This window comes from Mandrillus leucophaeus, unplaced genomic scaffold (assembly GCF_000951045.1).
Source record: "Mandrillus leucophaeus isolate KB7577 unplaced genomic scaffold, Mleu.le_1.0 Scaffold109, whole genome shotgun sequence".
Taxonomy (NCBI): domain Eukaryota; kingdom Metazoa; phylum Chordata; class Mammalia; order Primates; family Cercopithecidae; genus Mandrillus; species Mandrillus leucophaeus.
Window position 1 is genome coordinate 1,364,031 of NW_012099098.1, and position 17,072 is coordinate 1,381,102.

The 17,072-nt window shown below is 51.4% G+C and overlaps 2 protein-coding genes across 4 annotated transcripts in view; both read left to right on the plus strand.

Annotated features, from left to right (window-relative positions):
- ST6GALNAC6 (ST6 (alpha-N-acetyl-neuraminyl-2,3-beta-galactosyl-1,3)-N-acetylgalactosaminide alpha-2,6-sialyltransferase 6) overlaps window positions 1–13,201 on the plus strand; it is a 21,497-nt gene extending 8,296 nt beyond the window's left edge. Inside the window, exons 1-6 of one of the 3 annotated variants that reach the window (XM_011988224.1) lie at window positions 170–342; window positions 1,258–1,348; window positions 2,890–3,069; window positions 6,345–6,751; window positions 10,924–11,031; window positions 11,731–13,201. In XM_011988224.1, coding sequence (XP_011843614.1) covers window positions 1,334–1,348; window positions 2,890–3,069; window positions 6,345–6,751; window positions 10,924–11,031; window positions 11,731–11,920 — 900 coding nt within the window. In that variant the 5' untranslated portion in view covers window positions 170–342; window positions 1,258–1,333 and the 3' untranslated portion in view covers window positions 11,921–13,201. Of the gene's footprint in view, window positions 1–169; window positions 343–1,257; window positions 1,349–2,889; window positions 3,070–6,344; window positions 6,752–10,923; window positions 11,032–11,730 lie in introns of those variants that run through there. The other 2 variants (XM_011988214.1, XM_011988231.1) reach the window with 2 other exon arrangements.
- Window positions 11,732–17,072, plus strand: part of AK1 (adenylate kinase 1) — a 20,969-nt gene continuing 15,628 nt past the window's right edge. Inside the window, exons 1-2 of the mRNA XM_011988193.1 lie at window positions 11,732–11,883; window positions 13,179–13,337. The gene's annotated coding sequence lies outside the window, so the exon portion shown is untranslated. The remainder of the gene's footprint in view (window positions 11,884–13,178; window positions 13,338–17,072) is intronic.

The window sequence follows — 17,072 nt, forward strand, 5'->3', positions numbered from 1 at the left end:
GTCTCCCTGACTGGCTGTGAAGGGCCGGCGCTGGAGAAACCTGAAACCGAACTTGGGATGAGGGGGGCTCCCATGGAGAGGGGGCGGGGTTGGGGAGGGGGCGGGGCCAGGATCTAACCATTCAGGAGGGAGGTGTGTGTGCCAAGCCTCCTCTGGCACGAGGTTCTCTGGCTCTTCCTGGTGGCCCTGTAGGAGTAAACAGCGGCTAGGTCAAAGGGCTCAGAGAGTGACAGAAACTGAGAGGCCCCTGGAGGAGGGGATGGAACTGAGGAGGGTCCCCTAAGCCCCAATTTCCCCCCTCTGCACTCCTGCCCACCCTGCCCCCTGGCCTGTCTGCTGGAGGTAGGCTGGACACAGTACATTTTCCCTTTCACAGGTGGGGAAGTGGAAGTCTGGAAAGGAGCTGAGTTTTGGGTGGTGGGAGAGGGAGCGATTGGGGTGTGCGGAGCAGAACTGGGCCGGCCTCCTCACTGCCAGGTCTTCCAGAGGCCCCCCAGCCACCCCCTGAGACTGTGATCACAGCCATTTGACAGATGAGTCAGCCCTGGCAGAGACTACCGAACCTGGACTCGAACCGAGCCTCTCAGACTTGAGTCTGTGCCCTTAGCCCCCGAGAGATCCTACTTGTTAATGCATTAGTTCATTCAGTAGTATTCCTGCATATTCGTGGCTGTGGAGGCACAGGGGAAACTGAGTGAGAACCTGGGTGGGCTGTACCCCGCAGGCAGCTGTTAGCCTGGGGGGACGGGAGGACCTAGGGGAGTTCCTGGTCCATGCCAGGCTTGGAGGATGAGTGGGAGTCAGAAGGCCGTAGGAGGGAGGGCGTTCCAGGCCAACCTGAGAGGCAGTCAGAGCAGAGGAGTTTGGGGGCCTACAAGAGGTATTGTTTTATTCTGACGCCACAGGGGCCCAAGGCAGAATTTAGAGCAGGGTGTGAATGGGGATCCTGCTGCCCACGTGGAGGTCAGGTCCTCCAGCAGGGGAGCCAGCCTTGGCCCTGCCAGCTGCCTTGGTGTGGGAAGGCCCCTGCTCAAAGAGAATAGGCAGGGCTCTGCTGCCACCAGGCTGTATGACCTCAGGCAGATTCCTGACCTTTCCGGCCCTCAGTGTCTCCATCTGCAAAATGGATACAGTCCTGAGCCTTAAAGTTCTGGGTGCGTAGAAGAACTAGTGGGGGGCAGAGAAGGTGTAGCCTTTGGCTTGCTGGACCCCAAGGAGGACATTGAAGCCATGATAACCCTTTCTGGTGGCTTGCAGGTGTGAACCCACATCCCTGCCCCCAGGGCCACCTACAGGACGCCGACACCTACCCTTCAGCAGACGCCGGAGAGAAATGAGTAGCAACAAAGTAAGTCTCCCTTCATTTCTTAACCCCATTGAGCCTCTCACTTCCCTCCATGGAACGGGTTCCTTTGGACCTGTCCCAGACCCCAGCTACCGTGAGTCTCTTCTTCCCCTCAAGAAGCCACCCATGCCTGGGAGACCCAGGTTTAAGCCCTGCTTTGGCCACTGATCTTCTAAGTGGCTTAGGGCAAGCTCCTGCCTGTTCCTGGACCCAGGGTCAGTTTTGCCCTCCCAGGCCTGACAGTCTGTCTGTGATGGTCAGGACTAGCCGAGGTGACTGTGGAGTGCTGTGCAGGAAAGAGGGGTGGGCAGGTGGAGGTGAGCAGGAAATGGGGCGAGGGTGCACTGATCAAAGGTGATACAGCTCGAGCATGACCCTGAGCATGTCAGGGTTCCCCATTGTTCTTTCATTCATTCATGCTTTCCTAAGCACTTACTACATGGCTGGCCCTGCATGCCCCTTCCTTAGGATCCACTGCAGCCTTGGTGGTGCCTGAGGTTTGGAAATGGGATGGGGTGGTTGTATTAATTTGAGTCTAATCAGGAGAAAGAAACTACACAGTGATTAAACAGGAAAGTTGAATGCAACAAATTATTGGCTATAATAGGACACTGGAGTAACAAGGGATTAGAATTCTGAGGAATACAGCAATAGCAGATATTAATATAAGGAGCACCCCTGCCCCCATAAAGACTGAGATCCAGGCCTTGCAGAAAAAGGCCCAGCTGTGGCCTACTGGATGGCTCCAGTACAGAACTGGCCTGGGGAGGGGAAGCCGCCAGCCTGCAGGTGCTGCAGGTGGTTGAGTGCACTGTAGGAGCTGGACTTTGGAGAAGCTGTGATCACAGCACGAGCCAGAGGCAATGTGCCTGACTTGCTGGCACTGCTGGCCTCTGGGCAGTGGGTAAGATGCCCTTACTGGAGAGGCCGTGTGCACTGAAGGACCCTCCCTAGAAAGCCTACCAGAACCAAGAAGCAAATGCTTTTCCTCCTGCAGTGTCTGACCAGCACCCTCTACTCACAAAGCTTAATATGCAGCTAACTGACAAGGGAAAACATTAAAAGGGCTCAGATCCATTTCCACAGAGCAGACAAAAAGGATAAACTTGGAGCTAGAGGCAGTACATTGGAGAGCTACTGCTGGGGGAAGACCTAGACCCTCTCACTCAGATGCCCCACCTGTCTCTAGACATCCTCTTAGCAGCAGCTGTAAGGAATCCTGACGTATTCAATCCAGTCCAGCAAACCCTCCCTGAGAACCTTCCATCTTCCAGGCCGTGCCCTGGGATCTGGGATACAGTGGAGAGCAAGGCCAGCCCAGTCCCAGAGCTCACGGTCTCATTGGAGGGATGGGAGTTTGAATGCAGTGTGATCAGTGTTGTGATGGGGAGACTGAGGCGGCTGAAGGAGGCCTTCCTGGAGGATGTAGTGCCAGAACTGGTCTGCAACAAAAAGCAGGAGTTAACCAGGCACAGTAGGTGGCAAGGAGGTGGGTGCTGAGCCTGCTCGGCAGCTGAGCCCTCACTGGCCTCTCCTCTCTCCAGGAGCAGCGGTCAGCAGTGTTCGTGATCCTCTTTGCCCTCATCACCATCCTCATCCTCTACAGCTCCAACAGTGCCAATGAGGTCTTCCATTATGGCTCCCTGCGGGGCCGTAGCCGCCGACCTGTCAACCTCAAGAAGTGGAGCATCACCGACGGCTATGTCCCCATTCTCGGCAACAAGGTAGCTCAGCCACTTTGGGGAGCTCCCTGGGAGCTCCCTTCCACTGCCCAGCATCACCACTCCCTCCACCTCTTCTTTCCTAAAGGAAAGGTGGACCCTGGGAGTCAAGGCCCTCCCTCTGGTGATTTCAGCTCTCTGCTTGCTGTGTGACCTTGGATAAGGGCACTGCCCACTGTCTGGGCCTCAGTTCTCTCCAAGTCCCCACCCTTATTGCTAATATCCTACCATCTCCTGAATCAGAATCCTTTGGAAAATGTGCTTCTCTTTTCACTGCTCTCTGTCTCTGCTGGGGAGCCCACACAGGCTTGGGAGCAGAACACTGGGACATCTGACAACACAAAAGCATTAATAATACCAGCTGCCCTTTATCAAGTGCCTGTATGTGCCAGGCACTTTGATCACCAGTAATCTTCCTCAGACAAACCCTGTGAGGGCAGCATTATTATCTCCCTTGGTGAGATGGAGTAGCCAAGGCTCAGAGAGGTGAAGTCATTTGTCTAAGGCTACAGAGTGAGGGAAGGAAGAGGATGGTATTTTCCTACCCCCTGCTAAGTTACAGCTGCAGAGAGAGGCCCAAGTCATTCCTGGAGACTTCTGTTGGCCTTGGGTAGCAATGAAATTCAGGTTGTATTTCTGGGGTTCACCCTGTAGTACCTCTTTCTCCTTCCTCACTGACCCTCCTATATTTTCTTCAGGGCCTTTGCATGCAGAGTGTAGAGCCCAGGATCTGGACATACCCTCACTAGGAAGGGGCACATTAGCAGGTGTTTGGAGACAGGTTAACACCTAAGTGAGTCTTTCTCTACCCTAAGAACCCTTGAAAGAGGAATAAAAATGGGACAGCTTGAGTGTGGGTGATGTGGAAAGGAGAGGCAGAGCCTGGCTTGCAGTGCTTCCAGCATCACAGGGGAAGCCAAAAAAACTAGCACTCAGAAAAGTGGAAGCGCCAGTCGAGGTACGTGGGATGTGTTGCTGGATCTTGGAGTAAGGGCTCAGGGAAGGCTGCCTTGGGGGAGGTGGCATTTGAGCTTAGCCTTAAAGGGTGAATGGGAATTCCATGGGCAAAAAATAGGCCCCAGAGAGCATGTGGTTCCAACCCATTCATTTCAGCCATGGAGAAACAGCCCCAGAGTGACTTTCATACCTTCCTTAATAACAAGGTGGTTCTTGTTTCTGGGTGCGGTGGAAATGTCGTGGGTGCTTTTTGGAAGATGTCCACTTTGGAGAGCTGGGGATCTGTGGTGACATAGACTTGGGTTCAAATCCTGGCACTGCACTTCTCCACTTTGTGACCTTCTGTTCTCCCACTTGTTGACTCTGACCCAATTGAATAGCCTTCTTTTGGTTTTCAACGTACCACCTTTATTTCCACATTGGAGCCTTTGTGCTGGCTGTTTCTCCTGCCTTGAATATGTTTCCCTAGGTGGTCCTTCTTCATTCTTCATATCTCAGCTCAGAGAGGCGTTTCTGTTACAGCTGGATGGATTCTTCTTGCCTGCTGCCCAGAAAAAACCAATACACTGAGACTGCAGGTGTTGCAGCAGAGAAAGAGTTTAACAATCGCAGGGCCAGCCAAGTGAGGAGACAAGGGATTATTTCTCAAATGTGCCTCCCCCAGAATTTGGAAGCTAGGGTTTTTTTAAGGATAGTTTGGCAGGCAGGGGAACTAGAGAATGGTTGGGGATGAAATCATAGGGGTGTTGAAACTGTCTTCACCCACTGAGTCAGTTCCTGGGTGGGGGCCATGGGTCACTGGTCTGGTTGGCATCCATTGGTCTACCAGATTGAAAGGTCTGAAAAATATCTCAGGGCGGGCTCAGTGGCTCATGCCTGTAATCCCAGCACTTTGGGAGGCTGAGGCAGGCAGATCACCTGAGGTCAGGAGTTCAAGACCAGCCTGACCAACATGGAGAAACCCGTCTCTACTAAAAATACAACATTAGCCAGGTGTGGTGGTACATGCCTGTAATCCCAGCTACTCGGGAGGCTAAGACAGGAGAATTGCTTGAACCCAGGAGGCAGAGGTTGCAGTGAGCCGAGACTGTGCCATTGCACTCCAGCCTGGGCAACAAGAGTGAAACTCCGTCTCAAAAAAAAAAAAAAAAAAACCCTCAAACACTCAGGTTTTACAATAACAATGTTATCTATGTTAAAAACAACAATGATGTTATCTATATTTTAAAAAGCAAATTAAGAAACAATGACTGGTTATAATTCAACTATAGCTATATCTTAGCAGAAAAGCAAGCTAAGAGATAATGACTGGTTATAGTTTATGCCTACAGCTTGACAGAAAGATATGCGGGGGGTGAGATAATCAATTATTACTGACCACCTTCTATCGAACTGACTATATGGAGGCAATCATGCATATAGGACAAAGGAAAAGGAAAATAAGTAAAGCAAATGATTTTTACTATACCTGTATCCTAGCAGAGTCCAGGCCTCTATCTCAGTTGTTACCTTGTGGCCTTTTATTAACTTCACAAAGGCATTTTTAGTTCCCAAACAAGGTAGAGTTCAGTTATGAGAAGGGGCTGTTATCATCTTTGCTTTAGAGTTAAACTATAAAATAAATTCCTCTCATGGTTAGTTTAGTCTATGGATAGGAATGAGCAAGGGTGGTTAGATTGTGAGGTCAGAAACAGGATGGAGTCAGTTATGTTAGATTCCTCTCCCAAATTAGATTCTTTTTTTTTTTTGAGACCGAATTTCACTCTTGTTGCCCAGGCTGGAGTGCAGTGGCGTGATCTCGACTCACCGCAACGTCTGCCTCCCAGGTTGAAGCGATTCTCCTGCCTCAGCCTCCCAAGTAGCTGGGATTACAGGCACTACTACGCCTAGCTAATTTTTGTATTTTTTGGTAGAGATGAGGTTTCACCATATTGGCCAGGCTGGTCTCAAACTCCTGACCTCAAGTGATCTGCCTGCCTCGGCCTCCCAAAGTGCTGGGATTACAGGCATGAGCCACCGTGCCTAGCCATTTGCCACTGTTTTCTTTTTTTTTTCCTGGCATGTATTATGTGCATTCTTACCTGTCTCTCCACCTGTTTCTTGAAGGCAGAAGCCTGATCTGTTTTGCTCCTTGCTCTGCCCCAGGACTTGGCCATTAACCAGCTTGCTATCAATGTGTGTTGAATGTTGAATGAACGGGCCTCCGTTTCCCTTTCTTTAAAATGGGCATAACAATTCCTGGGTCCTGGAGGCCTGGATGTATGGAGCACAGGGACCAGGACAGAGTGGCCGTGATAATGTTGACTTTCCTTGTCCCCCAGACGCTGCCCTCTCGGTGCCACCAGTGTGTGATTGTCAGCAGCTCCAGCCACCTGCTGGGCACCAAGCTGGGCCCTGAGATCGAGCGGGCTGAGTGTACAATCCGCATGAACGATGCGCCCACCACTGGCTACTCAGCTGATGTGGGCAACAAGACCACCTACCGCGTCGTGGCCCATTCCAGTGTGTTCCGGGTGCTGAGGAGGCCCCAGGAGTTTGTCAACCGGACCCCTGAAACCGTGTTCATCTTCTGGGGGCCCCCGAGCAAAATGCAGAAGCCCCAGGGCAGCCTCGTGCGTGTGATCCAGCGGGCGGGCCTGGTGTTCCCCAACATGGAAGCATATGCCGTCTCTCCCGGCCGCATGCAGCAATTTGACGACCTCTTCCGGGGTGAGACGGGCAAGGACAGGTACCAGCCTCCCGCCTGCCCCCTCTGTCCAGCCCTGTGCTCCTTCTTAGCATGCCCCATCCAGAGGGCCTGTTGCTCCCAGCATACACTGCTCTGAGGGGTAGTCCAGTCCTGCTGTCCTCTGGTTGGGCCTCCTAGGAGAGTTCTCCTCATGTCCAGCCGTTCACATGGGTCCTTTCCAACATGCTCTGCATGGCCTGGTTTGTCCAAGAGGGCTTCCTCGTGGCATACCTTACTCTGAGGGCACAGGGGCTCCCACCCAGCATGCTCTGCTCTGAGGTTGCACAGTCATTCCTAGCATCTTTCTAAGAGAAGCTCCCCATAGTGTACCCAATGTAAAGTCTTGACTGTTCCCGGCATGTCTTGCCTTAAGCACACAGTTGCTCCTGGCATGCTGTGTTCCAGGTATATATCACTCCCAGCATGCCCTGCTGTGACTAATCTCCCTAGGAAAGCTAGGCCAGTGCTGCCCAATAGAAATCTATGTGAGTCACATATGTAATTTATTTTCATAGTAATCACAGTGAAAAATTAGTGAATAGCTGTGTACAGTGGCTTGTACCTGTAGTCCTAGCTAATCAGGAGGCTGAGGCAGGAGGATCACTTGAGCCTAGGAGGTCAAGGCTGCAGTGAGCCACGATGGTACCACTGTACTCCAGCCTGGGTGACAGAATGAGACTACATCTTACATCTCTTTAAGAAAAAGCAGTAAAAGCAACTTTAATATATTCTTTTAACCCAATATGTTCAACATATAGCTCCTGTACATATTTTGTTAGATGTATACCTAGATATTAAAACAATTTTGGAGCTATTATAAATGGTATTAATATTTTTTTGTTCCCAAATATTAATTGTTAATATATAGAAATGGCATATAGAAATTGATTTTTGTGCAGCCGGGCGCGGTGGCTCACGCCTGTAATTCCAGCACTTTGAGAGGCTGAGGCGGGTGGATCACGAGGTTAGGAGATCGAGACCATCCTGGCTAACACGGTGAAACCCTGTCTCTACTAAAAATACAAAAAATTAGCCGGGCGAGGTGGTGGTTGGCTGTAGTCCCAGCTACTCAGGAGGCTGAGGCAGGAGAATGGCGGGAACCCAGGAGGCAGAGCTCGCAGTGAGCCGAGATCGCGCCACTGCACTCCAGCCTGGGCGACAGAGCAAGACTCCATCTCAAAAAAAAAAAAAAAGAAATTGATTTTTGTGGCTGGGAATGGTGGCGCGTGCCTGTAATCCCAGCTACTCGGAAGGCTGAGGCAAGAGAATTGCTTGAACCCGGGAGTGGAGATTTCAGTGAGCTGAGATCGCGCCATTGCACTCCAGCCTGGGCAACAAGGCAAGACTCTGTCTCAAAAAAGAAAAAAAAAGAGAAATTGATTGGCTCACTGCACCTCCACCTCCCGGGTTCAAGCGATTCCGTAGGTTTTTTGTAGCTACTTTGATCGGGGTAGCTGTAGGTTTTTTGTAGCTACCCTTTATCAGGCTGATGAAATTCCCTTCTCTTACTAGTTTCCTGAGAATTTTTATTATTACAAGATATTGAATTTTATGAAATGTTTTTCTGCAGCAATTTATATGATCAAGTTTTTTTTTTAAGACTATTAATATGGTGGATTATATTGACTGTTTTGTTTTTATTTTTGTTTTTGTTTTATTTGAGACAGGGTATCCCTCTGAGGCCCAGGCTGGAATGCAGTGGCATGATCATGGCTCACTGCAGCTTCCACCTATCAGGCTCAAGTGATCCTCCCACATCAACCTCCCTAGTAGCTGGGAGTACAGGCATGCAACACTATGCCTGTAATTTTTGTATTTTTAGTAGAGACGGAGTTTTGCTGTGTTGCTCAGGCTAAGATTTTTGAATATTGAATCGGCTCTGCACTTCTGGAATAAACATCACTTCTTTGAGATGTATGTATTTATTTTTTATTTTATTTATTTTTTGAGACGAAGTCTTATTCTGTGGCCCAGGCTGGAGTGCAGTGGCGTGATCTCGGCTCACTGTAACCTCCGCCTCCTGGGTTCAAGCGATTCTCCTGCCTCAGCCTCCCAAGTAGCTGGGACTGCAGGTACGCGCCCACCACGCCTGGCTAATTTTTGTATTTTTTTAGTAGAGACGAGAGTTCACTATGTTGGCCAGGCTGGTCTCGAACTCCTGACCTCAGGTGATCCAACTGCCTCAGCTTCCCAAAGTGTTGAGATTACAGGCGTGAGCCACTACACCTGGCCAAGGGATGTATTTATATATATACAAAATATTAGCAAATCATATCCATCAGAGATTTTTGTGTTTGTGTTCATGAGAGGTATTGGTCTGTAGGGTTTTTTGGTGCTGTTTTTGCTTGATTTTGGTATCAGGGTCATGCTGGCCTCAGAAAATGAATTGGGAAATGTTCCTTTTTCTATTTTCTGGAAGAGACTGTGTAGAATTGTGCTTCTCTTTAAGTGTTTGGTAGAATTTGCCAGCGACAGTATCTTGGCCTAGAGAGTTCTTTTTCAGAAGATTTTAAACTGTGAATTCAATTTCTTTATTATAGGATATTCAGGTTATCTATTTCATCTTGAGTAAATTATGGTCATTTATGGGTTTTAGGGAATTGGCTCATTCTATCTAAGTTGTCAAATGTCTGGATGTGGTTGTGGAATTTTCTTATTATCCTTTTAATGTCTATAGGGTCTATGGTGGTGATTTTCTCTCTTTTATTCCTGATATTGGTGATTTCTGTCCTCTCTCTTTTTCTTTGTCAGTTTTGCCAGAGGATTTTGTTTTTGTTTTTGAGATAAAGTCTCACTCTCTCAGCCAGGCTGGAGTGCAGTGGTATGATCACAGATCACTGCAGCCTCAACCTTCTAGGCTCAAACAATCCTCCCACCTCAGCCTCCCAGGTAGCTGAGACCACAGGCACGTGCCACTACACCTGGCTAATTTTACATATATATAAATTTTTTTTTTTTTTTTTTTTTTACAGAGTCTCACTCTGTTGCCCAGGCTTGAGTGCAATGGCACAATCTCTGTTCACTGCAACCTTTGCCTTCCAGGTTCAAGCAATTCTCCTGCCTCAGCCTCCTGTGTAGCTGGGATTACAGGCACGTGCCACTATGCCCTGCTAATTTTGTATTTTTGATAGAGACAGGATTTCACCATGTTGGTCAGGCTGGTCTTGAACTCCTGACCTTGTGATCCACCCGCCTCGGCCTCCCAAAGTGTTGGGATTACAGGCGTGAGCCACTGCGCCCAGCCTATTTTTTTTTTTTTTTTTAGATGGAGTCTCACTCTGTTGCCCAGGCTAGAGTGTAGTGGTGCAGTCTCGGCTCACTGCAACCTCCACCTCCTGGATTCAGGCAATTCTCCTGCCTCAGTCTCCCATGTAGCTGTGACTACAAGCACGTGCCACCATGCCTGGCTAATTTTTGTATTTTTAGTAGAGACAGGGTTTCGCCATGTTGGCCAGGCTGATCTCGAATTACTGACCTCAGGTGATCCACCCACCTCAGCCTCCCAAAGTGCTAGGAGTACAGGCATGAGCCACCGCACCTGGCTGAGTTTTAATTTTCTGTAGAGATGAGGTCTCACTATGTTCCCCAGGCTGGTCTTGAAGTCCTGGGATCACAAGTATGAGCCACCACGCCTGGCCTCCCTTCTTTTTTCCATACTACCTAAGAAATGCAGTGTGTATTTATACAGACAGCCCATCTCAATCACACATGGCTGGTGGCCACTGTAGTGTGAGCACAGCTCTTGGTTCTGGGCTACTCCTTCTGGCCTAGCTCTGAACTGCAGTCACTCCAGCATGAACGTATCTGATTAGTCTCCCCTTAGGAGTCTGCTTCTAGCATGCGCACAGCTGTTTTCAGCATGCTCTATCATCATAGTCACTCAGCCTGCCCAACTGTGACCCGGCTCCCCAGGAGACAGTTCATTTTCAGCATGCCCTGTTCCTGTTCTTCCCCTCAAAGGAGCTCCCTCCACACCCCTCACCTCTGCCTGGACAGCCCTCTGCCACACGCCATGCTCCCACACGAGGCTGGACTTGGGGTAACCAAAGTGGGGGTGGGGCCCCAATGGATGGATGGGAGGAGTTCCAGGGAACTCCACGTGGGTGACCCTGGATCACCTGCTCCCATCTCTGCCTGCATGCACCCTCATCATGACCCCTATTCATCCCCAGGGAGAAGTCTCATTCGTGGTTGAGCACAGGCTGGTTTACCATGGTGATTGCGGTGGAGTTGTGTGACCACGTGCACGTATATGGCATGGTCCCCCCAAACTACTGCAGGTGAGCCCTCCTTGCCAGCGCTCTCCCAGGACAACACTCAGGCACTGGCCGCAGGATGGAGCTGGGAGGGCTGGAAACCTTGGCTGAAGGTGCCTTTGAGGGCCTCTGCTTCATTGTTTTCAAACTGTTCTGCAGAGATCTAGACTTCTTCTGCCTCCTCAGGGGCCTCCACTCCAAGTTCAGCCAGAGTTTATTTATTAATAATAACTATTAGTAGTAGCATTATATATGAAAAGCCCACTAGGGGACAGCTATACTTTACTGAGTACCGACCAGGTACCAAGCATGGCTACATGTAGTCTCTCACTTACTCCTCACAGCAACCTTATGGGATAAGAACTGTTATTCTTCCCATTTATTAAATGAGAAAAACTGAGGAGTATGTTTTATGAGTAGCCAGAGGTCCTCCAAACAGCAGGAAGAGGGACCAGGCTCCAGTGCCCACAGCCCTCACCACTGCTCTACACTGCCGCCCTCTTGGGGAAAGGAAAAAGTGCCACTGCATTTAAAAAAAAAAAAAAAAGTTTGGTGGTTACAAACCTAGTCCACCCTGCACCCATTTTACGGATGGGGAAACCGAGGCCCCAGGAGGTGTGGGGATTTCTCTTATTGAGGTCCTATGGCAGGCGAGGGGCTGAAAGGGCAAGGACCCTGCCAGCGCCCACCCTGTCCTGATGACTCCCATCTGTTCTGTCCCAGCCAGCGGCCCCGCCTCCAGCGCATGCCCTACCACTACTACGAGCCCAAGGGGCCGGACGAATGTGTCACCTACATCCAGAATGAGCACAGCCGCAAGGGCAACCACCACCGCTTTATCACCGAGAAAAGGGTCTTCTCGTCGTGGGCCCAGCTGTATGGCATCACCTTCTCCCACCCCTCCTGGACCTAAGCCACCCAGCCTGTGGGACCTCAGGAGGGTCAGGGGAGAAGCAGCCTCCGCCCAGCCGCTGGGATAGGGACCACCTTCTGGTCAATCAAAGCTCGCCGGAGTGTCTCCCAGCCAATCAGGGCCTTGAGGAGGATGTATCCTCCAGCCAATCAGGACCTGGGGAATCTGTTGGCCAATCAGGGATTTGGAAGTCTATGTGATTAATCAGGGGTGTCTTTCTTGTGCAGTCAGGGTCTGCGCACAGTCAATCAGGGTAGAGGGGTATTTCTGAGTCAATCTGAGGCCAAGGACATATCCTTCCCCATGAGGCCTTGGTTCAGAGCCTCGGGAATGGACCCCCCAGTCACTCCCCACTCTGCTGGGATAATGAGGTCCTGTCCCAAGGAGCTGGGAACTTGGTGTTGTCCCCTCAATTTCTAGCACCAGAAAGAGAGATTGTGTGGGGGTAGAAGCTGTCTGGAGGCCTGGCCAGATAATTTTTGGGGTTGTGGAGGTTGTGGGGGCGGTGGGGAGGTCCCAGAGGTGGGAGGCTGGCGTCCAGGTCTTGGCTCTGCCCTGAGCGACCTTGGACAAACCCTTCCCCCTCTGTGGGCACCCTTCTGCCCACGCCAGTTTCCAGTGCGGAGTCTGAGACCCTTGCCACCTCCCCTACAAGTGCCCTCGGGTCTGCCCTCCCCATCTGGACCCCCCCAGCCACACTATCCCTTGCTGGGAGGCTCAGCTCTTTGGGGGGTCTGGGGTGACCTCCCCACCTCCTGGAAAACTTTAGGGTATTTTTGCGCAAACTCCTCTAGGGTTGGGGGACTCTGAAGGGAATGGGACAAACCTTAAGCTGTTTTCTTAGCCCCTCAGCCAGCTGCCATTAGCTTGGCTCTTTAAGGGCCAGGACTGCTTTTCTGCCCTCTAGCAGGGAGGTTTTCCAACTGTTGGAGGTGCCTTTGGGACTGCTCCTTTGTCTGGAGCCACTGGGGGCTTCCGAGGGTCTCCCCCGACCCCCTGTCATCCTGGGATGACTGCCGGGAGCTGTGTCGCCTGGGTTCTGTCCCCCGGCTCTGTTATCAGGCACTTTATTAAAGCTGGCCCTCAGTGGGTTGTGTTTGTCTCTTGTTCTTCTGGAGCCTGGAAGGGAAGGGCTTCAGGAGGAGGCTGTGAGGCCGGGGGGACCAGATGGAGGAGGCCAGCGGCTAGCCATTGCACACTGGGGTGATAGGTGGGGGCGGCGACTGCCTCAGACTTGGTTTTGTAATGATTTGTACAGGAATAAACACACCTACGCTCCGGCTTCGTGTGTCCTGTGTCTTCTGGGTCGAGCACAGCCTTCTGGCCCAGCACTGCACGCGGCCTCAGGACTGCGTCTTCCGGTTGGGGGATTCCAGTAAAGCGATCCTCAGCTTTTGCAGAGCCAGTGGCCAGTGAGGTGTGTATTTTGCATCTAGAGTGGAGGCCTGGGGACTCTGGGGATGGTGGGGGCGTGTGGAGCCAGGCCCATCTGGCTTTTCCTGTCCCCACCTCACCCTGCCTGTGTGACCTTGGGCAAGTCATTTCGCCTCTGAGAGCCCCAATTCCTTCAAGGGCAAAAGGAGACCAGACACCGCCTTCAAGGAGCTCAGGTTCCAGGGAGGGAGGAGCCCCATGGTGCACTAGGAAGAATTCGCACAGAAGCTGGGAGAAGAGTTTGAGCAGTGAGTGCAGAAGGGGTGGGGGAAAGACAGCCCAGGCCACAGAGCCAGAGGTCTCTCAGCTCCTTAAGGGTCTGGGGACCTGATGACTGGGAGCTGCGATTTCCTGCCAAACCCAGCAGGAGGGAGCCTGGCGGGCTGTAACGCTGGCAGGGGTGTGGTGAGTGGTAGTCTCCGAGTTGCCACCAGCCTCTCTGCAAAAGGGCTGTGTACTCCAGGTTGGCAGGAGGCAGGGGTCTGTGACTCCAGAGATTACAAACTGTTTGGGCAGATAAGATGCCCTCAGGGGCGAGGCCTAACAAAGAGTGACTGTGTAAGACACCGGCAGGCAGCCTACTGGGATCTCCCAGGGCTCCTGAGCTGCTGGGGACAGGAAAGAGAACCCTTCTGGGCACTGGGCCAGCCAGGATGGTGGCGATTGGGGCTGGAAGGCATGAATGGCACCTTGCGTCTGCCTCTCAATTCACGTAGCCAATAAGCAGCCGTATGCTGCGCACTGTATTAGGGACAGTTGATGAGGGCAGGAGTGTCTGGTGGGAGGAGTGGCCCACAGAGAAGCTTCATGGTGGGATCCCCAGCTTCACCCAGTAGGCAGTGAGGCTACAGCAGGAGGGAGCAGTGAGAGATGAGACTGCCTGGGGCCAGATGGCACAAGGCAAGGCTGTAAATGTCAGTCTGAGGGGGCAAGAGCCTTGATCTTTCTTGTCTTGCTTAGAGAAGTCAAATGGGACCACAGCAGAATGGGCAGGAGGCTGACAGGTAGCATGGCCCAGGGCCCAGGGGCTGACCAGACACAGTAACAGTGGCAGTGGGGCCGGGGGGTGCTAGAAAGAATGGGACTCCATGTAAAGTCTACATGGGGAACAGAAAGCCGTGCATGGGCATGGGGATATGGGAATATGGCACCCATCCAACCCCATGCAAAGGCTTCTGGGAACCTGGGTCCAGGAAGAGGTTTTTTTTTTTTTTTTTTTTTTTGAGACAGAGACTCGCTCTGTCACCCAGGCTGCAGTGCAATGGCACAATCTAGGCTCACTGCAACCTCCACCTCCCAGGTTCAAGCGATTCTGCTGCCTCAGCCTCCCAAGTAGCTGGGACTACAGGCGCTTGCCACCATGCCTGGCAAATTTTTGTATTTTTAGTAGAGACGGGGTTTCAGCATGTTGCCCAGGTTGGTCTTGAACTCCTGGCCTCAAATGATCCACCTGCCTCGGCCTCCCAAAGTGCTGCGATTACAGGCATGAGCCACCGCACCCAGCCCTGGCAGAGGTTTCGAGGTAGAATTCCTCCCAGAATGCTGTGGCTCTTCTCTCTGTCCCCGGGGGAGGAAGAGGTCAGTAGGAGGGGTGTCAAGAGGGGGTTGGTTCCCCAGGGGGAAGTTCAGTGGAGCATCAGGAGGTGGGACTCTGGTGGGCCTAGTCCCCAACTCCTCAATCTCTCACCCCCTCAGTGGGACCCAGTGGAGACTGGCCCACTCATTGCTAAAGTGAGCTTCCTGAAGCCTCCCTCATCACAGCCCTCTTTGCCCTGAAACCGTCACTGGCTCCCTGTTCACTGGCCAGCTCCAAACTTACAGCCTTGTGTGGCGTTTGAGGCCTTCCTGCACCTCCATCTGCACCTGCACCCCTCTCCTGGGTACCTCAGTGAGGCTAGTGCTTCCTCACCTCTGTGCAGAGGGCCCTACCCCCACCCCTCCTTGGGAGGGGGCGCCTCCCACCAGCTGCAAACCTATGAATGGCAGCCGCTCCTCTCTGGGCTTCCCGTCCAGCTGTTTCCTGCATCCATTTGTTTCCTGCGGATGCCCCACCAGCCAGGCCCCCTGGGACAATCCCCAATCCCACTACGTGCTGACTGGTGGGTCCACATGTGAACTTCAGAGTGAGGAGGCCCTGGTACATCCCCTGCAACCCCCATGCCAGCTTGTTTTCAAGTCCTGGAATTTTTTTCCTCCCCTCCCCTCCCCTCCCCTCCCTTCTCTTCTTCCCTTTCCTTCTTCCCTCCCCTTCCCTTCTTCCCTATCTTCCCTTCCCCTCTTCCCTTCCCTTCCCTTCTTCCCTTCTTCCCTTCCCCTCTTCCCTTCCCCTCTTCCCTTCCCCTCTTCCTTCCCTTCTTCCCTTCTTCCCTTTTTCCCTTCTTCCCTTCTTCCCTTCTTCCCTTTTTCCCTTCTTCCCTTCCCTTCTTCCCTTCCCCTCTTCCCTTCCCCTCTTCCCTTCCCTCTTCCCCTCCCCTCTTCCCTTCCTTTCCCTTCTTTCCTTTCCTCTTTAGACGGAGTCTTGCTCTGTTGCCCAGACTGGAGTGCAGTGGTGCGATCTCAGCTCACTGTAACCTCTGCCCCCCAGGTTCAAGCGACTAGGATTACAAGCGTGCACTACTATACCCAGCTAATTTTTATATTTTTAGTAGAGGTGGGGTTTCACTTTGATGGCCAGGGTGATCTCACACTCCTGGCCTCAAGTGTTCTGCCTTCGGCCTCCGAAAGTGCTGGGATTACAAACATGAGCCACCGCACCTGGCTGGAATTTTTTCTTTAACCAAAATATTTTCATTTTAATTTTATTCCTAAATGTCACAAGCTACAAAATATTTTAAAATATTTTTTAAAAATTGGTTTCTGTTTTTAGATTTTTTTATCATAAAACAATACAAATGATAGAAGATAGAAAGGGAGGGTATTGCCGAGTCCTATTAGGGTATAATCTTCCCGATCTTTCCTCCATGCAATTTTTTCTTTTTCTGAGACAACATCATGCTCTGTGTCTCAGGCTGGAGTACACTGGTGTGATCACAGTTTACTGTAGCCTTGACCTCCTGGACTTGAGCAATCCTCCCGCCTCAGCCTCCCGAGTAGCTGGGACTATAGGCAGGCACCATCACACTTGGATAATTAAAACATTTTTTTTTTTTCTTTAGAGACAGGGTCTTGCTATGTTGCCCAGGCTGGTCTCAAACTCCTGGGCTCAAGAGATCCTCCTGCCTCAGTCTCCCAAAGTGCTGGGATTACAGATGTGAGCCACGGCGCCCAGGCGCCATGCAATTCTTTTTTCTTTCCCTCTTCCAGTTTTTCTGTCCCTCTGTTTTTTTCTTTTCTTAGGTTATACCTGGGAAATAAAATTCTGAAACGTTAATATTCCAGAATTGGTAGAAAATCCATAGTTCACATGCAAATAAAATAAAACAGATACTTAAAACTGATTTTTTAATTAATTAATTAATTTATTTATTTATTTATTTTTTGAGACGGAGTCTCGCTGTGTCTCCCAGGTTGGAGTGCAGTGGCGCGATCTCGGCTCACTGCAAGCTCCGCCTCCCGGGTTCACGCCATTCTCCCGCCTCAGCGTCCCAAGTAGCTGGGACTACAGGCGCCTGCCACCACACCCAGCTAGTTTTTTGTATTTTTAGTAGAGACGGGGTTTCACCATGTTAGCCAGGATGGTCTCGATCTCCTGACCTCGTGATCCACCCGCCTGGGCCTC